Source organism: Lutra lutra, chromosome 12, assembly GCF_902655055.1.
Source record: "Lutra lutra chromosome 12, mLutLut1.2, whole genome shotgun sequence".
NCBI lineage: Eukaryota > Metazoa > Chordata > Mammalia > Carnivora > Mustelidae > Lutra > Lutra lutra.
Window position 1 is genome coordinate 20,461,848 of NC_062289.1, and position 22,701 is coordinate 20,484,548.

Below are 22,701 nucleotides of genomic sequence, written 5' to 3' on the forward strand. Positions count from 1 at the left end.
TCCTACTTCTTTTCATTCATTCTCCTAGGGAAGCAAACAACCATACTGAAGGTAGGGGAAAGTACCCCAGAATAAAGCTGACTGGCTTAGATACTGGTAAGCATTTTTGAGAAGAAATAGCTTAGCATTTATCTTTTTTGTGTGTTTTTTTTTTTTTTTTTGGCCTTTATTTTGATATTGACCCATAATGGTGGGCTGTCTCTAGGTGCTCTGTGACAAAGTAAGTGGATAGGATGCCCATGGTTCATGGCCATGCAGGAACCTTCCAGAATATTCTAGTTCAGTAATTTCCTGGAGTGGGGCTTATTGGAACCTCAGGGAGGTGGAGGTGGAGGTAGGTGGGAATGGATGGAAGGACACTGTGCAGGAGTTTTTTTAAAAGGGATGTTGCATCTGTAAAACAAACAAATTAAACTATAAGGAGCAAAACTTGGCAATACCTTCTTATTTTAGGGTAATACCAAGAATACTTTTAAGGCTGTGATGAATGTTTCCTCAGGTAGGGGGTGTGTATCAGAATGAGAGGAGGGGTAACTCTAGATTTCTGCCTTAGTAGGAGAAAGATAGAAGTTCAGAAAGAAAATGAAAATGAAAAGTGAACACCCACACAGAAGTTGATAAATATTGCCCTGGTAGTGGGTGGCCCCTGGAGAAGGATTCATTTTCTACTCACTTGAACAAACCACTGCTCCAGTAAATAGCCATTAGTGGTATGAGGTCTGGTAATGAACACATTACTTAAAACCTTCACCATCTGTCCCACTTTAATCAGGAATGCAGTGAAAATGAATTCCGTAAACACAGTGATAAGCCAGCAAAACCGCCCAATAAGAGCGTTTTAATACGGCATATGTTCCTTTTGCTAGCAGTGCAATTCTTTTGCTTCATATTTGTTTTCCAGTGTCATTGATTTAGCTCTATTAGAATTTTAGAGCTCAGAGGTGCTTTTGAGACCACCTAGTTTCCTCATCACCATTTTATAAATGAGGATAGTGGGAACCAGGAACGATTCCACTGTCCTCCAGTTACCGGTTCAACATGCTTTCCATGATGCCCCCATCTTCTCTGGCATCAGATAACAATGATATACTTGGTTCCTAAATCATTTAGAAGTTAACAAAAGGCAATTATTTAAATTGGTGTCTACTCCACTTTGATCACTAGGGGGAGGGAGCGCTTGAGCTCCCCAGAGGGGCAGTTTTGGGAAGAGTGTTTTGCCCACTGGGTGGTGCTGTGAACTCCTTTCCTTTCCCACAAGACGCTGTCCCTGAGAACAAGTGCCAGCACACACTGTGTGATTATCCGTGTTGTCAGAGAGGAAGCATTAAGAGTCCAGGCTCCGTGCTGAAACCTTGGCCAGAGTCAAATGTTTACTTGTCCAGTTGTCCAGTCTGCTTGAACCCTGGTTATGAAGATCCATTCATGGATAGTAAGTCCATTAGGAGGGATGTTAAACACCATTTTCCTCCCTACAAAGTCAAAATATATTACCAGTGATGTATTTCTTGGATGATCCAAGTATCATAATAAGCTTACAAGGCATACCCATGATCCCTCAAAAATAAGTTGAACACAGCTAGGGAACACAAGTTAGATTCCTATATGTGACAAGAATGCTAGAGAAAAAAATTGAAAGAATTTAATATAAACTTAAAAAATGATAGCACGTAAGACAGGAAGTGTTTGGCACCTTATATTATTATAAATTATTATAAATCTTAATATGTACAAGAGAAGCATTTGGGGCTTTCACATATAGTATCTCCAACCATCCCAACCGTTTCAATATAGGTAGCATTATCCCTATTTTAGGGATGTTCGAAAAGTCATGACTTTAAAAGACCATGACTTAAAAACATATAGAATGAATACATGTCAGATATTTTACTCAACTCATTCATTAATAAGGGAAGCAGTAAGATGGTAAAACCGGTTTAAATAGAAGATTTGGAGAAACTGGCTATGTATAGGCATTTTGAAAAAAGAAATATAGGATCAGATTACTAGATTAGATACAAAACTGGTTAATATTTTTGAAGGCAATCAAACTGTAACCTGTGGGATTATCTTTTCTACCAGGCAGAAATCTACAAATGAACATACAACTTCACAGAGTCAGGGCTCTAATCAAATCGTAAACAATAAAGTCAAACACAGACATTCTGCATGAGGATTGGTTATTCAACAGTGACCCAGTAGGACATTACATTCATAGATGATTTCGATTTCCAAGTTTTGGCTAATTTAACAAACATAAGGCCCAGAGAGGTTAAAGCCTTGGCAAAAATTATTACAGTCCCAGTTTCAAAACTAGGTCAGTCCATGTCCAAAGAGATTCCCATATTTTCGCTCTATAACACCGCATTTCGTAATTTACCCGCATAAATACTGCAGCAGGAGTGGTTTTAAACGGCATTGTAAACAGTGTCAAAACATCTCTTGCCATCAAATATTAAAAACAACAACAACAACAACCACCCACAATCATCCCAGCTTGGTTTTTCATGGATTACTATTTTTCTTTTAACTGGAAAGAATTTGGTTTAATAATGATATTTAGGTATTTTTTAGGTTTTCTCTTTCCGTGTCAAAATATCTCTTCTATTCTAACTAGGAAGTGACTTTATTACCTGTGGCCTTGCTCCTTCACTAAAAATTCATTTGCTACTTTTCTACTTTCTGGCAGATGCCATGTGAGCAGGTAGGGGAATAGTGTCCTTGGATACCAGCGACTTGGTCTCTGTGGAGGAAGCAGGTGGGAAGGAGGGAGAGCGGATGCCTAGAGAGATGAACTGCCAGTTTGGATCTGGGTGGGGTGGAGAGAGGCAGAGTTTGACTGAGCAAGATATACTTCTGTTGTTGGCTGGACAAGGAGAAAAACCTCTCCAGGCAAGTGAGGGGAGTGAGGACAGCTCGTCTTGACCTGTCACTGAGCTACTTGGAAACCACACAAGAGGATGCTGGCTGGGTCTCCCTGGGGTGGATGGTAACAGTGCCATCTGAAATGAGCTCTTTAGCTTAAAAATATTTCTAATATTATAAGAAGTGCTTTTTGCCAACAGTTTGCAAGAGTGACTTAGCAAACACACGCACACATGCACAGAAATAAATAAAATTGTATTTTATTTCCTTCTAGGAAAAGAAAACACTGCTAGAAAAAAAACTGTCTTTGGAAAACAAGCTGCTGCAACTGAAATCCAATGCTACGTATGCTAAAAGGTTTGCAAATCTCCCTCCTTACGAAAGCGGTTCCTGACACCTTTCCTCTCTGCTGTCTACTGGCCAGTGGACAGCAGGCTAGTACACTCCAAGGAGACAGGAGGGCTGAAAGAGCAGGACAAAGGAAGATTTCTTAATATGAACAGCCACATGCCTCCCCTCCCTCCCACTGGGCAGAGTTCCCTGGAGGTACTGGGGAACTAGGGCAAGGTCAATCCTCCTGAAGAATGAATGAGCCTGTCCCTTCCCTGTTGACGGGGGTGTTGAAGAGGATGCTTCATTCCCTCCTAATGCTTCTGATTTTGTTAAAGGGTCTCAGCTGTAGCCTGCAGCAAAGTGGCTAGCCCTCAAGCAGAACTGTCAGACCCTTTCACAGTGCTCCCCAACTTTGCAGAGTATGAAGGAACTACTCTGAATGCATTCTTAGTTCTTTGGATTTATTTCCGAATACTCGTAATTTACAAGCTGTTACAGTCCCGAGTACTTGGGGTACCACCCAAGTGTTGGATTACTTCACGGCACTTAGAAAAATTCTGTGGAACATCATGTAATGCTCATCACATATAAAATTTCCTCACTCCCCCCCCCTTCCCTTCCCTTCTCATTCTGAACCTGGTACTGTCGCTATAGGTCCTGATATAATGTTCAAAGTCAAGCCCATTTTGAGGTCTTATTGTATCCATCTGGAACTATTGCTTCCTAGGATATCAAGCACTCTGATGAGCCTCAGAAATTACAAATTCTTATTCTCACTTATTCAATCATATATACTCAGATATCCCTCTCTCTTGGTCTTTGATTTTTTTTTTTTCCTGTTTCTCTTTCCTTTCCAATGATCTCTCTTTCTCTTCTCATCTCTCAAAAGCTTCAGCTTTCTGTCTGGGTCATGTTCATGTAGTGGACCACATATGCCAAAGTCCAGACCTGGGCTGACCCCAACAATTGCATTTCCATATTCAGAACATGCTGGAATACCACTGATGTTCATTTACCCACATTCTTCCTTGTAAACAAACATATAGCCCCAGGAGGTGGCTTTCTAAGAGGGCATCTCTGTAGAAGATGAAGGAAGTACTGTGGACGACATCCATAGGTCTTCAGAATCACTTGCATATACTCCTAACTTAACTCTAAGTAAATCTGTGGATTATGTTTTGTTTTCTTTTTGTCTTTCTGAAAAACATCCTGTCCATGCAGCAGAACTACTGGCTGGTACAATATGCATTCCATCAAAAGCCCAGACAATCTGAGTCTGCTTTTTTTTCTTTAAAAGTGATTTTTATTGATAATAGGGTTTTTGTCAGTCTTTGAGCCAAAAACATAACCATTTTAAAAACCAAACTGAACTATTCTTTCTGTTCTATTATATATGAGCAGCTGTTATAGGGAATTCTCAGAAAGCTCTTAGGGAGGATTTAGAAATGTCTTAAGGGAAATGGATGTTTTGTGTTTCTAGAAAGGTGTTTGAACATCCAGGCTTATGTAATTTTCATAGATTGTAGGCATCACAAATATTATCTTACTTATTATTTGTCTGTGTGTAGAGGTATTCACTTTGTGAAGTGACAAGAAAATGGAATCAGTAGGAGTCAGGCTCTTTTGGTTAAAGCAATAGAGAGTTGGTTAAGCTACCATAAATAAGAAGATTCCTGGGTAGATGAAGATTGAACAGATATGGCCATAAAGAAGATGCATCTCCTGGGAAGGCAGGAGGACCACCCTTCAGCACCTAATGGGTTTTAAAAAAAACACACAATTTTGTTGTTCCTATTCAGTTATGTGTATTTGTACAGTTTCACTCCTCCTTGTTCCTTGTTTTTCCTGTGTGATTTATTAACTTTTCTCAGTGGTTTTCTCCAGCTGGCTTATATTCTTCATTTTCCTTTCCAATTGCAGAGGAAAGAGTCTATGGGCCTAATACTACTTCCTGTATTGGGCAGTTGGCTTGTGTTCGTCAGACTCCTACATCCTCATCAAACCAACGGCCTTTTGGCAGGCACCAATGCCCGGTCCTACAAGTGGACTTCCCTTACCCCCAAAATAACCTGGAGCTGCTCCTCTGAGCAGGGGGTTCTGGGTGACTAAATTTCCCTTGGGCAAGATGGCGGGTTTGAAAGGTGCCATTACTCTGCCATTTTGATGAAAAGATTTAATATGTTCTAACCTGGCATTTCTAATATTAAAAAGCATCTCTAAAAATGACTTTTTTTTTTAAAGATTTTATTTATTTATTTGACAGACAGAGATCACAAGTAGGCAGAGAGACAGGCAGAGAGAGAGAGAAGAGGAAGCAGGCTCCCTACAGAGCAGACAGCCCGATGCGGGGCTCAATCCCAGGACCCTGGGATCATGACCTGGGCCAAAGGCAGAGGCTTTAACCCACTGAGCCACCCAGGCACCCCTAAAAATGATGACTTTTAAGTGTTCTATAATTCAGGAGAAAATGACAGTTTTTTTGCATATGGATATGAATATATAATTATATTATGCTAATCTCCACAATTACTTTTAACGACAGTTAAGATACTTGGCAGAAGCATCTCATGAAAAACGAGGTTGACTCTGTATTTGTACTACCATCGCTACTAACCAACACATGTATTGTGCCTTGCTGTTTATGGAGTAACCCCAGGCACCTTATTGAATTTAATCCTTTCATCAACTTTTCGGGGAGGAAACTGAGCTTCTAGATGGTGAAGCGATTATACAGCCTTTCAGAAGTTGTAAGAGCTGGGAGTTTGGGCTCCAGAAATCTCACAGCAGTCTGTGCTCATTTGCTATAAAAGAGGTTTGACCTTCTTTGATTTCTGGAGACCTCCGGAGCTTTTCCTCAGACTGGTTTCCTAATTCCCTGAGTGTCTATGAGCAGAAGGCAGTTTCCCAGCTTGTCTCTCTGTCCTGTGATATCACGGACAAACACAAAGGTCCATTTTAGAGTTACTCTTTTGGAGAAACACAGGAGCTGTCCTTCAGAAAAATCCTTTTAAAAAGGATAGCCTGATGCCAGAAAACAATGAAGTCAAAGCCATTAGAACAGCGCAGAGCAGAGGGTAAGGTATGGTGTGGGTGAATAATGCTGCACTCTGATGGTGTAAGTTACCCAAAGATCATTGTTAGAGTATCCTGATGAATGGATAGAGAGAGAACCCTCCCTTAATTCAATTTCCTTTGACTAAGTGTTTGGCAGACATTGGTCATCAGAGTGATTGAGGGTAGGTTTCTTGCCAAGTACTTATGCTACGATCATCCCATGTTACTAAAGGCTAAGCCATTTGTTTTCCCATGTCTGCAAGTTAAAGATAGGATAGACTTTCTCTCTTGAGCATTAAGGAATCTCAGAGGAAGAATATCAGAAATGGTGCTCTGTGCCCTCTCCCTCAGTGCCGAATGGAGAGAGGATCCTCGATTCCCTTCCTCTGAATAGGGCCAAGATTTTCCTCTCTTGTTGATGGGGCTTTTCTTGTTCGCTCTCTTTGGCATTCCCAGACTACAGACGTTTTCAGCTCCAACTCTGGGGTACATGAGGCAAAAAGAAAACCCAGGGAACTCACCATTGTGTTGTGCCTTGGGTTCCAAGGTCCTGAACTGGTCTGCTTTCTCTCCACCTGTCAGAGCCTTCTTGTGTTTGTTTGCATATAATCTCTAGGTTTTTTAGTTGTACTCAATACGAAGGATAGGAAAAACACAGCTATGTCTTCCCAAAGTATAAGATTTTCAATTCTCTTCTGATTTCAGCATGTACTGTGTATTTATATGGAGACATTGGGAGGCAGAGCATGAATTAGACATCTGTTAGAAGAGCTCCGTGCCCTTTTCTATGCCTGACCTTTATAATGTTTTCTTCCTGCTGGTTTTGCTTTAGTACCTCTTTATTAAGACAGAGTTGCTTTAACAGAAAGATAAAGAGCAGAGACGAAGGGAGCTCAAGTGGTGATTTATTTCAGGATAGTCTCACATTTAAAGACCTTAAATGGGTGACTAGGTTCGTATTTATTGAACAATCCTAGGAGAGAACCTCTGTAACGTCTGTCAGTCCCCGTTCTAGTGTACTAATACAGATAAGTCTGACAGCCGTGTTTTCAAGAGTACTTCTAGAAATTATTTTCTTCCATCTTGAGACCTATTTCAGATTTCTGTTTTTCTACAGTGACTTCTATGGTCATACCATCACAGACTATGCGGGGAAATATCTAGAGCTCTGTATTTTGAGGAGCATAACATCTACCCACCCCATCTTTTTTTCTTTTTTTTTTTTTTTTAAGATTTTTTTATTTATTTGATGGAGAGAGACACAGCAAGAGAGGGCTCACAAGCAGGGAGAGTGGCAAAGTGAGAAGCAGGCTTCTTGCCGAGCAGGGAGCTTGATGAGGGGCTCGATCCCAGGACCCTGAGATCATGACCTGAGCTGAGCAGAAGGCAGAGGCTTAAGGACTGAGCCGGCCAGGCGCCCCCAATCCATCTTTCTAAAGCCACCTTTTTTTCGCCTCTGGTCTGAGTTCTGGGTCATCATAGGACACAACAAGACCATTAGGAATATTCATCTTTAACATTTTTATAAATTAAAACATTTTCTTATGGGCTCATGAACAGTCGATGAGTATTCAAAGCCAGCTTGCCTCTGCAAGGCATCCTGAGTTCTTTCTCCTTACCTCCCAGGGCAGTCCCAGTGTGGCTGCCCCCTCCCTACTGCTCTCCTCCTACTTTCTCTCCTCCCTGGGGCAGTCTCAGCACCAGCAGCTGTGGGCACACTTCTCTTTGCTTTCTCTGCTGTTCTGATCCGTACGTCCTCAACTCATCTTGTGTATGTGTGCGGGATCTCTAGTCCCTTTCTAATTTTCCTACGGGGGTATCTGTCATATCGATCGGTAGATGTATCCTTAGATATTCTGGGCACGATGCCTTTATTAATCATGTGAGCTACCGATGTTCTGAGGCTATCCAGTTCTCTCTTATTTGATGACTCCAGTCTTTCCCTTTGTGTTTAATACTGTTTTGAGTTCGATGTTAAAAAATCTTCACCTATTGCCCATTTGTGAGGATGTTCTTTTACATTATTTTCTGGAAGTCTGTTGGACTCCAGCTTTATTTACAATCTACATGGAATTTAATTCTCCTATGAGGTGAGTGTAGGATTAATTTTCATATTCTTTCTTTTAGATGAATGTAGAGTCGTCTCAGTACCATTTGTTGAAAGGGTCATCCTTTTTTATAACATTCTGCAGAATCATCTTTGATACAAATCAAGTCTGTTGGCCTATCCTTGTGATATATATGCATATGTACAATCAAAGTGGTACAGATAGAGCATAATTCGTTTAGTTAGTTCTATTTGATGACCATTTAGAGTGTTCTAATTTTTATGCTATGAACAATAATGAACTACATTTTACTTATATTCTGTGTAATTGCACAGTATTTTTATAGTATGACTTATTTCATTCCATAGGGTAAGTAAATAATAATGGTTATTGTTATACAATATATGTAGTTGTGCAAGAATTTCTATGGTTTCGTAGAGATTAATTTTTTTCTATAGTAAAACAAACCATTTTTAAAGCTCTGTCGTACAAAGCCAAAAGAGGGGAAAAAATTAAAAGACCTTCTTAAATATTGCAAGTTACCTGCAAATTACTTGGCTTTGAGAGAGAATATTACCTATGTTATTGAGCCAACTTTAGTGGTTCGGTGCTGGGCTACACAAAGCACGGGCTACGGTATTCACTGGCAACACCTGGGCGCCTATTGGAAATGCAGAATCTTAAGCCCCATCCCAGCCTCCTGGATCAGCTGTGCATTTTAACAAGATCCCTCATGACTTCATAAGACCCTCCAATGCATATTAAGTTTGAGAAGCAGTGTTTCAGTACATGATGTGAAACAAAATGAGACTCTCTTTTCTTTCCAATGAGAACATGTTCTGTAATGTCACATGAGTAGCCAAGGCCTTTGCAAAATTTGCAGAGACTATAAAAATCAGAATTGCAATTGCATTGGACGTTGCCTACTGATTCTAAAACCTTAATAGTTAAAGAAATATTAACACATTGTTCTGTAAAAAAGCTTATTTTCCAAAAGCATATTCTCTTACCTCCTTAAGCCCACAGTATATCCCTGCAAAGTAATACAAGTAGAATTGTTCTATCTGTTACATTGAGGCTGAGGAAGCTTGTGTGAATCCAGTCACAACGCTCCCAAGTTTGGGGAGCTTGCCACAATGCACGCCGCCTCAGAACTCCAGTAGTATTGGCAAGAAGAAAATCTTGGCCAATCAAAAGCTGTATAATCAATCCAGTTACCTAAAAGGAGTTCCGGGAAAGTATGAGTAATCTAAATTCAAACTTCATCTATCTTTTTTCACTGTGGTCAACGTGAGCTCCAACCATTAGCTAGTTTAATTTTTTTTAATAAAATAAATTAAAATTTATTTATATTTAAATATTAAATTTATTATTTATAAAACAAATTTATTTAATAAATTAAATTAAATTTTAATTTCATTTCCTTTTTTTTCTTTTTTTTAATGCCCTAGTTAGAGATAGTAGAATTACCCAAAGCAGGAAGCCAAAATAATAATAGTGATCATAATCATAAAAGACAAACACAGGCAATCCACAACATATATTAACTCTGTATCATTGAAAATTGTTTTCCCATTATATGTAAAATCTCTGTTCCTAGCCCCCCCCCATCCTGGCCCCACTATCCTTCTGTAATTACCTGGGCATTCTGTTGAGTGCTGGGGGTGTGGGTGCTTCTAGGCAAGATTGTTGAGTTCCGTGAGTGCTTTATCTGCTCAGTACAGTTTGACTCAAGCCTCTCCTGGAAGGAGGGAAGGCACAGCTGGGCTGGAGGGAGCTTTTGACATGAATGGGTATACTCATTCAAGACCTGTCTGAGCTCATCAGAGGCTGCTCTGTGCCTGTTGATCTTCCGCATCTTTTTTTTTTTTTTTTAAGATTTTATTTGTTTGACAGAGGGAGACACAGAGAGAGGGAACACAAGCAGGGGGAGTGGGAGAAGGAGAAGCAGGCTTCCTGCTGAGCAGGGAGCCAGATGCAGGGCTCGAGCCCAGGACCCTGGGACCATGACCTGAGCTGAAGGCAGATGCTTCACGACCGAGCCACCCAGGCGCCCCGATCTTCTGTGTCTTGCATGGCACATGGGGCCCCCAGCATCTCTCCCACTTGATGCCCAGTAACAGGGTCCTGTGTGGGGAGAGCCTGGCAGCCTGGATATAATCAACGGCTCCAGCACATCTTTATGTCTCTTTTTCCTTTTGTGTTTCCAGTTGCCACAATCTTCAAATGGAGATTTCCCTTCTCCAGGAGCAGATCTCGCATCTGCAGTTCGTGATTCATTCCCAACATCAGAACCTGCGCGGTGTCATCCAGGAGGTCAGATGAGTCAAGTGTGTTTCTCTGGTAGACAGTGTGTTTACAGGGAGAAGACTGGATACAGGCGTCTTGTCTGGACTTCACGAGCAGTGAGATTTTTCTCCCCACTGACATTTCCTTTTTATTCCTGTGCAACCTGACTCTGTTTTCAATGCCTTCTTCAGTCTGTATGCCAACACCTATAGTGTTCTCAATGAAGATATTTGGAAAATTGTATTTAACTGCTCTTTAGCTGTTTTAGTGATTTTTTTTTTTAAGTGTTCTGAGCCAGAGAATGTACACTGTTCTTTAGAAGATTTGGAGATTAGAAGATTCAGCCCTTTCTGAGGAAGCAATGATCTGTTTTTATAATCTCACAAACAGTACATTTACTTAGTAGGTGTGTGGGACAGCACTGTCGCCTGGCCATTCTTCTCTGGGACATCCTGGCAGGTGAAAGAGAGGAGGTCATGGTGGTGGCAGCCGGCTGGATGGTGGGTTGTAAACTCATATGATTTACTTCAAGAAATCTATTGATCTGGTTTGGGCTGTGTCCTTTAGACCTAAAATCAGATCTTCACTAATTTTTTTACTACTGAGTATTTGTTTCCAAAAGGAATCATTTCGAATAACTCCAATGCCTTCTTGATACAAATGTAACATTTGGCTAGGACCTCACCAAAAGGCCGGAGAATTGAGTCATGGCTCTTGGGAGCCAGGAAGGACTTAGAGCGCATCCCACATTCTCGTTTTGCAAAGGAGAAAATGGAGGCTCACAGTAGATTAATGACAGAGCTCGAAATGGCAGAATCAGTCTTAGAATCCACAGGTTTCCTCTCTTTCCACTATCTTCTGGTCATCACTTTACCTCCCCAGTTCGATGTTGCTTTTTAGCAGATGCTTTTCTTCCCCAGCAAAGCAGGCTCACCTCATTATGCCGCGGTTGACCAGATCTCTGCATTGGGGCGCTTCCCCATGCTGGGTGATGGCTCCAGCCTCTGCATCTGCTGTATGAAAGCATTCATTGCATGCTGAAAACATAGAAGGACGGCCAAGGCTGCTTTCCACAGGAGGCATGCCCGCTGAATTTGGTTTAAACAGGTTTTCCAAAGATTACAACATCTACTAGGACTGCCTGCATGCTCTCATCCCCAGGGGCCACTTTGCCCTGCTATTTTCTATAACCTGCTGAATCCGCCAATGCTTTGGAATTTAATTTTTTTGTTTGATGGATGTGAGTGGACTACAGAAACTTGTGCAGGTTCTGACTTAAGGAACATCCCTGTTGTCTGACAAGATTTTTCCAATTGTGTTTCCTTAGATGGAAGGATTAAAAAATAACTTAAAAGAACAAGATAAGAGAATTGAAAACCTGAAGGAAAAAGTTAACATCCTTGAAGCCCAGGTAAGGAGGGAATCTGTTGTATATTTCAGTGTGAATGTGAATGTGTGTGAATGGGTGTGTATGTGTATGTGTGTGTGCTCAGTGTACCTGTGAGCCTGTGTATGAATGTGTCTGCTGGTGTACCAGGGTGACGTGGTGTATCTGTAGGTGGGCGGGTGTGTGTGTCTGTGTGTGATCGTGCCTGAGTATCTATGTATGAGTGCACATGTGTCTGTGTGTGTCTATGAGTGTCTTTTTGTGAATGTGTGTGCCTGTGCATCTTCTATGCATAAGAAATTATAGATTTGTAGAGAGGTACTCCTAAAAATTATTGAAGTATTAAACATTATTTTATAATATTAAATTATTAATATTAAATAACTGTTAAAAGTTCACCCAAATTTTCCAGAATGCTTGCTCTCCTGGGAGGGTGGGGGCAGGTAAGAACATCTCTCCATGTGGACTTGAATTAGAAGCTGGGTCGAGACCATCTTGGGTGAATTCAGCTCTGGCCAGGTAGCTGGTTTTGCTGTCTTACGTCTTTGTTTCCTTCCCGCCCTGACTTGTCCTCTTTCCCCCTCTTTTACCACTCACCCCCATCATCGCTGGCACACTTTGCCTCAGGGCTCAACCCCTTTAAGAAGCCTCTTGTAATTTTCTTATTTTTCGATGTTTTGAAATGTAACATAACACTTCATAATTTACTGTGATAAGATGGACTTTTCTTCCTGCCCACTCCTTCCCCTCTACACTAGGGAAGCCCTTTACAGGCTTTCAGCTGTAGACCGAGGCTTGGCAGAGCCCCCCCCCCCCCCCAGGAAGTGCAGCGAAGCCCACTGAGGCTGCAGGGTCCGAGGACGCCACCGCCCCCTCCCCCTGGGCTCAAGACTCAGTTCTGGCCCCGCGGCCTCCATCAGAGACTCCCCACTGACCCCCTGGACCTGGTCGCCTTTCTACTTCATCCTGCAGTATTTTGACTTCCTGCTTGTCTCCCTGCCGCGTTGTCCTGTCCCGTGGAATCAGAGATGCTCTGACTGCCCCCAGACACCCCACCGTCCTTGGGGGCTTTTCTCGGCCGGGATAGACCACGCCCCCAGCACACGACCACACCTTTTCTCTCACCACCATGTTCTCAGCTTTCCCCAAACAGAAGGAACCAATCATCAAAACATAACGAGGTTGTAAATCGTTTTACGTCTTACATTTTGTAACCATAGCCATAGTGAGCCATTTCTCCCTTCCCAGAGGACCACCGTTGTCTCTGTTCTGGAGGGTGAGCCCTTTGAGCCTCCTTAGACGTTCACCTTCTTTAGCTTACACACAGCTGTTTGAGAAAGACAATGCTTGCAACTCTGTGCAGCAGAGATGGGGGAATGATTGGCTCAAAACTTGTGTCCACTCAAGTGCCCAGTAATAGCTGGTCATTTTAATGGAGGGGTTCAGATGATGGGATTCAGACCACATTAGAGCCTCTTCCTCCCCCAAAAAATGTCCCTATGGGGATTTCTTCACTGCTTTTTGTACTTAGTGCCTTTCTTTTGGTAGCAGATGTTACTTGATAAAATATTATTTTCATGTAACTAATATATATTCATTCATTCTGTACCAATTAGGAAATACGGATAAGCACATATAAAAAGAAAACCATGCAAACTTGTTGTCCGTGGGTAATCACTGTGCATAGTTGTGTCCATCTTTATTTCTGTGGGATTTGATTTGCCTGTTACATACCTATGTGTATGTATTAAAGATATAGACTATACTGGCATGATATTATGCCCATTTCATTGTATTTTTAAGCTTCACTCATTTGTTCACATCATCAATTTTGTTGTTAATTCTATAAGTACTTACTGAGTGGCTACTGTGACATGGAAGTTGGAACTGGCTAAGGTGGAGAAGTCGCTAAGTTTGGGAAAATAATATTGAACAAAAGAGACATGGACCCCGTACTGTGGAACTGACTGTCTAGAGGGGGAGAGAGATACATAAATGAACATGTAACTAGCAATATTATAGAAGCACTCGGCAGGGAAAGAAGATGATGACAGATAACACCTGGATCGAGGACTTAGCGTGGTGGGTGGGAAGAAGCTCTCTAAGGAAATGAATTTTAATCTGAGTTTAGTGAACAGTTGGGTGGTAGGGCTTGTCAGGAAGAGGGACAGAGAGCCATTAGGAGTGCTCCTAATCAAGTTGAATGAAATAGCATGGGATGACAATGGAAATGTAGGAAGGCACTAGATCATAAACTGTGCCAAAGAGTTGGGTTTTTTTTTCTATATATAACAATATAACAAGAAGTCTTTGCTTGCCAATCAGATTAGATTTATGTTATCTCTTAAAATAGCCACTGTATTGATATTCAGTAATTTAATGAACTCAGTCCTTATTATTGGACATTAGATTGTTTTTCAGTATTGCTTTTGTAAAAAACACTGAATTCAACATATTTATACAAACATCACTGATCATTTGATCACTGATACAAACATCACTGATCATTCCTGAAGATAAATTTTTAGAAGTGGAATTGGTAACTCAAAGTATATCCATTTTTCAGATTTTTGGTAATGTGTTCTCTGGCTCTCAGGGTTCTCTTGATTAGTCATCTCCCTCAGCAGCCACAGCCCCACCTGCAGCTGCCTCCACAGTCAATTTTTTGCACACTTTCAGTCCTTCAGTCCTGATATTTCTGGTCTGCTCATAGTCTGATATTTTTCCCTCTTCATCACTAAGGGATTGACATACATAGAAATCCTTTGTTATTATTTTAATAAAATTGAAGAAGGGAGAGATGACGAACACATGTGCTCAGATTCCCTTTCTGGACTGGGAATCTCATTTAAATCTAAGTTTATGTATAAATCAGGAAGTTTGGTGTGAGGTAGGGATCTAACTTCATAGTTGTCTCACTTTATTGAGAAGTCTGGCCTTTCTTCATGAATTTGAAGTGCCCGTTATCCTAGACTGAATTTTTATGTTGGAAATCTCTTCCAGTGGTGTATCTGCCTATTTGGGCTCCAGTGCCCTTACTGCTTTACACGTTGCACTTTGGTGGCACATTTTAATTGGAGAGATTGTTATCTGTCTCTGAGCTTTCCCTTCATTGTATTCTGGCTAGATATAATTAAGTGCCAGCTGTCATCACAGGATCAAGGTATCATGGTACTGCTGCTTTTAATCCAATTTTATGTCCTTTAGATGTGTCTGTTTGTTTATATCATTCCCAAAACAATTGTTACAGTCCTAAATAGGCTGCCAGCTTAACTCAGATTGCCCAGGTGCAATACATTACCCAATTGGTCTTTTGGTTAATAGCTAGACTGGAACAATGTTTTTATTATGTTGTTTTTATTGTGCTCTGTTTCTATATTTCCAAATGTAACAAATAATTGCTGATTAGCCACTCAGTGTTATATGTAAGAAAGCAACAGATTTGTTACCTTCATGGGAACTCCTTGGTTGGCTGCAGACTGGGCAGCGATGTGTAAACACCTCTCAATACTGTCTCAGATTCTCTGTACATAGCTTGATTCAAGCGTCTGTTTTTTTTTTTTAATGCTTTCTTTTATAAAAGAGTCTTCAAACAAAGCAGTATCTTATGAATGTCTTTATATTCTCAAAATTTCTTATCTTCAGTAGATAAATCTTTTCCTTCACAGCAAGGAGTTTGACAGTGACCCTTTCAGATTTAAAAAGTTCAAGCCGCATTAATTTAATTGATTCGTGAAATAGTTTTATGTGTTTAGGATATGCCAGGAAATGTTTCAAGTGCTGGGCGTATAGGTAATGCACAGAACAGACTGTCCCTGATCTCCTCTAGCTTATCCTTTAATTGAAGATACAGACAATAAACATAAGCAAGTAAATAAACAACTTAATTAGGGACAGACAAGGGCTCCGAAAAGTACAGAATGTGACAATGTGATAGTTATAGAGTAATGGTAGTCAGCAAGGGCATCTCTGAACCTGTGATATTTGACCAGGTACTTGAACTTAGTGAGTATTAGAGCCAAGGTTAACCTACTTCTGGTCTGGTCCTAATCGGTGCTTTATTATGAAGTTCTTAAATGATTTATGCAGGGATATACTATCTTGCACTGCAGATTTAAGACCACTGCCTATTTTGGAATCTATTAAATCACAGGCTAAATTGATTCCATTTATGGTAAATGGTTACCCAAGATTGAATGACCCATTTAAACACATCACCTATGTTTCTAAACCACACAGACAGCACCATCCATACCAAAAAACATTCATCTCTTTTTTAGGCATGCTACATGCTTCATTTTATTTAATCCTCAAAACTATACTGGGAGAAAGTTATTACTTATTGCATTTTGTAAGTGATTAAATTGAGTTCCAAAGAAGTTAAGAAACTTGTTCAAAATCACTTATTTGAATCTTACTGTCTTGAAAGCACATGCTCCCTTTCCCCCATCAACAACACAAAATCTATTTATTGGAGTGATTAAATAAGTGTGTGTTGGGGGGGTAAGTGTGTATGTGCATGTGCATAAAAACATGTGTGAAATAAGTGTGTGTATATGATATGTATTTAGAAATGAAGAGTTGTTAAATTTGTCTATATTTATTTTTGTCATTTTCATAGTCACTAAATTACAGTGTTTTCCATTTTCCAATTTCTTGAGTCATGGTAACAAATAGTTTTTTTCCTGTGGCTCTTTCTATCCTAGCAGGTTTTTTTTCCCTCTCCAGAAGGGAGATATAATCACTCAAATAACAATATCCTTTAAAACGACAATAGCAAAAATAACTTTAAGGCTTTTAAAACTTCTAAAAACTATCACTGGAACATTTCTGCCTAACTCTACCAAAATTATTTACTTTCTTTTCTATTTTTGCCATATCTTTATCGCCTTCATTTTCATCTCTAACTTTCCCTCTCACATCTCATGCATTTCTAGCTTCCTCACTAATGATCTGCTGATATGGAAATGCATCTTCAGAAATTCCTCCATTTTCTGAACATTGAAGATTATCTTGTTTTATATATTCACTGTGATCCCTAAAATTAAATTTAACAAGAATGTGTTGACAGAAAGGGTACAAAAATTAGGTTCTTTTGGAAAACCACATCAAGAAAATATCCTTGGATACAGTCATCATAATGGCAGACATATTCTGGTCAGTGATTTGTAGTTTTGTAAAGAAATGATGTAATAAAACTCAGATATGGCTGTTCTTTTTTTTTTAAGATTTTATTTACTTATTTGACAGAGATCACAAGTAGGCAGAGAGGCAGGCAGAGAGAGAGGGGGAAGCAGACTCCCTGCTGAGCAGACAGCCCAATGTGGGGTTCGATCCCAGGACCCCAAGATCATGACCCGAGCCGAAGGCAGTGGCTTAACCCACTGAGACACCCAGGCGCCCCAGATATGGCTGTTCTAATTAAAGGAAGTGCTATGAACGCCATGAATCAAAAATAAATACCTAAATCTAGCAGCTGAAATAAATCAGCAAGGAAGTTGAGATAAATGAACATAAAGACAGTCTAACATGATACCTCTTATGCTTCTGTATTATTTGATACTCAGCAACTTGAGAAGTTTATTTTGGAAAAACTCTCAATAGCCTTTAAATAATTGTCCAGCCTGGATTATTTTTTATCCCTGTATTCATTGTCATCATGATGTTGTGATTCCTATCCCTTCCTAACCTGTAGAGTACTGTACAGAGAGGAGTTTTTCTCAGCAACGTCCTTGGCCTGTGATACGTGCCTACACTTGTTAGGAGTGCATATTAGCTTGATCTGCACTGTACAAGGAACATAACATCTTCATCATCAATTTATGAAATCTGAAGTACATTTCCTATGTGAGACTTAAGTGCTTAACTCTTGAAACATCGCAGTGAAATGATCATTGTGTGTCAAGATTTTTGCTCCATTTTCGAGTTACTCTGCAGTACAAATGCTGAGGGATAAGAAGGGGCAAAATCCACATCTTGTCTCTGCTCTCCTTATTCCAGTCACCCTTCATCTTAGCGGTGCATTAGAATCACCGGCAGAGTCTTGGAAACTTTTTTTGTTAAGGTTTTATTTATTTTATTTTATTTATTTATTTATTTTTAAAGATTTTATTTATTTATTTGTCAGAGACAGAGGGAGAGAGAGTGAGCGAGCACAGGCAGACAGAGAGGCAGGCAGAAGCAGAGGGAGAAGCAGGCTCCCCGCCGAGCAAGGAGCCCGATGTGGGACTCGATCCCAGGACGCTGGGATCATGACCCAAGCCGAAGGCAGCTGCCCAACCAACTGAGCCACCCAGGTGTCCCTATTTATTTCATTTTAGAGAAAAGACGGTGTGGGGGGGAGGGGCAGAGGTGTCAAGCAGATTCTCAGCTGAGTGGAGAGCCAGAAGCAGGGCTCGATCCCACAATCCTACAATCGTGACCTGAGCTGAAACCAAGAGTCTGATGCTTAACTGACAGCTGCCCAGGCGCCCCATGAGTTTTGAAAACTCTTGAACCCAGACTACAACCAAGTTAAATAGATTCTCTGGTGTGAAACTCTAACATGAGTAGATTTTAAATCTCCCCATTAGAGGGATGCCTGGGTGGCTCAGACCTTTAAGCATCTGCCTTCAGCTTACGTCATGATCCCAGGGTTCTAGGATTAAGTCCCACATCAAGCTTCCTGCTCAGTGGGAAGCCTGCTTCTCCCTCCCCCTCTGCTGTTCCCCCTGCTTGCGCTCTCTCCCTCTCTCTCTCTGACAAATAAATAGATAAAATCTTAAAAAACAAATAAACAAACAAAAAACAGAAGTTTTGGGCTCCTGGTGGCTCAGGGGGTTAAAGCCTCTGCCTTCAGCTCAGATCATGATCTCAGGGTTCTGGGATCGAGCCCCGCATGGGGGCTCTCTGCTCAGCAGGGAGCCTGCTTCTCTCTCTCCCTCTCTGCCTGCCTCTCTGCTTTCTTGTGATCTTTGTCAAATAAATAAATAAAATCTTAAAAAAAAAAAAAGCTTTAAGTCTCCCCACATAATTCCAATATACAACCAACACTGAAAACGAGTACTTTAGTCCAATGGCTCTCAAACTTGAGCAGATGTCAGAACCTTCTGGTGAGCTTCTACAAACCCATCCCTTGACCACCTCGGGTTTCTCAGTAGATCTCGCTGGAGACTGAGGATCGGTAATTCTAGCCGATTCCCAGGTGATACTGATACTGTTGATATCCCAAGATCACACTTGAAGAACTGTTGCCTTAGTCTTTTCTCCTCTTCTTTTCTGCCTAGGCCATTTCACTTTGTCATCACGATCCAGGTGAAATCTCCTTGTGTATGAAAATGTGACAAATGATTCTTGTCACACTGATTTCTGTTATACCTTCTATTTGGTCATTAATTACCTAATGCCTATGGCCTCTCCTGACCTGCCTTTATTTATTCACATTTTTTATGTCCACGTGTTTATCACTCCCACTCTACCATGCGTCCTGTGTACTGGAGGGAGAGATGCACGTTTTCTTGTGCTTCTTCCCACTCACTCTGCTCCTGGCTTGGTGCCATAGACATGGCAGAGATGGATGGATGGATGGACGGTGGCAGTAGACTAGTTGTTGATTAATTTCCTGACAGTTTATTTTTTTTCTGTTTCATATTTATTAGATCTGAAATCCCTCTGGAAATCATTGAATCTCTATTCCTCCTGAGGCTCACCATTTACTTACTTGTAATATAAGGAGGCTGAGCTAATTCCTCTGGTTACAGAAAAATAACATCTTGCGGGGAAGAGAGCATGGGATTTGGAGGCAGGCCTGCATAAAGCCTGCACATTTCTACAGAATGGGTCATCAGAAACAAGTTAACCTGAACAATTTGAGATTTGCCGCCCTTATTTAATATGGCAAAGAGTAAAAGTTATCAAGGAAAAGTTGTATGGAAAGCACCTGGTAAAGGTCTTGACATTTGCTTGGCACTCATAACTGTTTCCATCAAAATGCATTTTGGTGTTGGCTTACTTCAAATCATCTGGTGGACTTTTAGGAAGTACCTTTTAAACTTCAATTATATGACAGTTTAACTCCTTAGTTTCCTACTAGGGATCGGAGCTGGTGTGTTACTGTTCTTTTTGAAGCCTTAGCTCTACCTGTTAGCTTCCCACCCAGCTACCTTCCAGCCCTAGCCCCTGCTACGCTGGTGTATCATTTAAACACCTCTGACCTGCAGTGTGGCCCACTGACATCCCTACCTTGGGAATGACCCTTTGCTGGTTTAAGTCTCATGTTCCTGATCTGTGAAATGAATGTGCTTGGTGTGGCCATGCTATAGGGGAAGCATTGGCTCTGGACTGGGAGGACCCGACTCTGAACCTGAGTTCTGCCATGAACAAGGTGTGGAACACTTAAGCTCTTTGGATCTCAGTTTTTAGCTATAAAAATTGTACTTGGACTAGAAAATCATTACTAACTGTCTTTAAGTCTTAAAATCTGGGCCATACACTGAGTTGAGAACAAACTGATACCTCATTTCAGAATCTGTGAAGTAGAGACTATGATTCTATCCTACAGATAAGGAAATTGGGCCCAGAGAGTTTAAGTAACTAAATGAGGTCACGTAGCTACTGAGTGGCTAGGATTTGTACTTGGGAACTTTAAACTCTTGCCTTCCTCATTATCAGCTATTGAATTGTCTCCTGGAATTATGAGAGTGCTCCCAGATTCAAAATATTTATGGTCATATGAGATTTGTTTCCTCCAACAACCAATACATGATAGACAAGATGTGTATCATTGATCACTAGTATAGAGATCAAGACTCTGAGGTTTCAGTGGGAGAATGGAGGCTAAAAATGCCATGAACTCTATAGTAAAGAACAGATGGTGTTATTTTCTTGGAGTTTATAATCAAGAGATTGCCCAAGACTGACAAATGTAATCAATATCATGGGTGTCTTTAACAAGGTTCTTTAACAAAGTATTTTATGAAGTTTTTTTTTTTTTTTTTTTTTTTTTTTTTGCATCTGTCTATGTGAAATAGAACATATTTCAGCTGTTAAATTTCGGAAGCTCACGTAGACTACTCCATTTTAATCTCTTGGAGAATTATGCACTTTTCAAGATGTGTTTGTAATTTCAGAGATCATAAGGGACTCTCAATTGGCTACATTCTGTGTTCTAATAGCGTTTCTGAAACAACAAGCTCAGTGCCAAGGAAGGACGTCGGTGGTGGGATGATCAGAAGCATTAAGCATGTGGCTAATGAATGTGCTACCTTTGTGATCTCTGTACATTTTTTTTTTTTCAACTGTAGAATAAAGAACTAAAAACCAAAGTGGCCCTTTGGTCTGAAACGCCTAGGACAACTGTATCTAAGTCTGTCTCTACAAGGTAAGGTTTTCCTTCCCCCATTGCCATCTGCCTTCACAGCTTCTGTTGGACATACATTCAAGAATGTTGACGTTTATCCCATTGGAGAAATATTCCAATCTATTAATACTTATGTAGTCGTTGGTTTACTGTGTTTCCCAGTTCTTGAGAAGAAGACCTGTGTTACTTGTTCATCATTGAACCCTCAAAGCCTAATATAGAAATACTTACTGAAAAAATGAGTGAATAAATTTAGATATCTTTTTTTTTAAAGATTTTATTTATTTATTTGACAGAGAGATCACAAGTAGGCAGAGAGGCAGGCAGAGAGAGAGGCTCCCCACTGAGCAAAGAGCCTGATGTGGGGCTCGATCCCAGGATGCTGAGATCATAACCTGAGCCGAAGGCAGAGGCTTAACCCACTGAGCCACCCAGGCGCCCGTAGATATCTTTTCTTGCTTTGTGCCATTTAACAAGCCTAGTCTTGGCTCCAACACTTTCTCTAAGCAGCGCACATCATTTCTTTTCTATTGTCCTTGTTTCTCCATTAACTCCTGTGCTCTGTAGCATCAATGCCCACGTCTGTATCTCAAACCAGGTAGATTATCAATGCTAAGAGGGCAGGAATAGTTCCTTTATTTCCCGCATTGCTAAGGGCAAATGTCTCAGTAACTACTTAATAATGACTGAATCAAGCAATGATAATGGCCCAGGACAGCAATCAAAATGATGGTTGAAACCATGAAACTCACTTTCTAGTGGTAAAATAACAAGTTAAAAAAAAGAAAAACGACGTCTGGGCTCCAATGTTATTTCCATAATATTCTATGAAATTATCACTTAAAAGAAAACATAGTCTGTAATTACATGAGTCATTTAAAAAGTGATTAAAAACTTCCTGTTCTAGCAGCTTTTGAATTCCCAGTCTAATCCCTCTAGGGCAAAAGCCTGTTTTCTGAAACTCTCCTGGTTGCAGTGCCTGAGGTAGAAAATCAGGCCTGCTGTGTTTAGCATCCGTCCAGGAAACCAGGTAGATCCATCTCCCTCTTCAGGATTCCCCGCAGGCCTGCTTCACTTTGCTAATGATATATGTAATTAGAGATGAGATGAAGCCATTCTGAATCGAGTCTTCTAGAATTGGGCTCCCAGATGTTAAGTTATCAACTGTTTGGCCACTGGCCCTGCAACTTCCAATAAAGAAAAGAAATTAAGCCCCAGGAAGATTAAAGGATGAAGTGAAATACCCATGATTCAGAAACAGTGAGAGAAGTATTCACTTCAGTGCGGGAAGAAATGGAGAGTCCAGAGTAGAAGAGTAAGCATGACTTTCCAAGGGAAAGGAAGGTGATTGCTTTTTTTGTTCCCTTACCAGATACCAGTCCCCTTGGGAG

At 40.7% G+C, this 22,701-nt stretch overlaps 1 protein-coding gene across 7 annotated transcripts in view; it reads left to right on the forward strand.

Annotated features, from left to right (window-relative positions):
- Positions 1-22,701, forward strand: part of CCDC68 (coiled-coil domain containing 68) — a 59,052-nt gene that overhangs the window by 31,929 nt on the left and 4,422 nt on the right. For all 7 annotated transcript variants that reach the window (XR_007121966.1, XM_047698051.1, XM_047698050.1 and 4 more), the window contains 4 exons: positions 3,137-3,219; positions 10,508-10,613; positions 11,914-11,997; positions 21,255-21,331. Coding sequence is in view for 6 of the 7 variants with exons in the window: in XM_047698051.1 (XP_047554007.1) it covers positions 3,137-3,219; positions 10,508-10,613; positions 11,914-11,997; positions 21,255-21,331 (350 nt within the window). In the remaining variant the exon portion in view is untranslated. The remainder of the gene's footprint in view (positions 1-3,136; positions 3,220-10,507; positions 10,614-11,913; positions 11,998-21,254; positions 21,332-22,701) is intronic.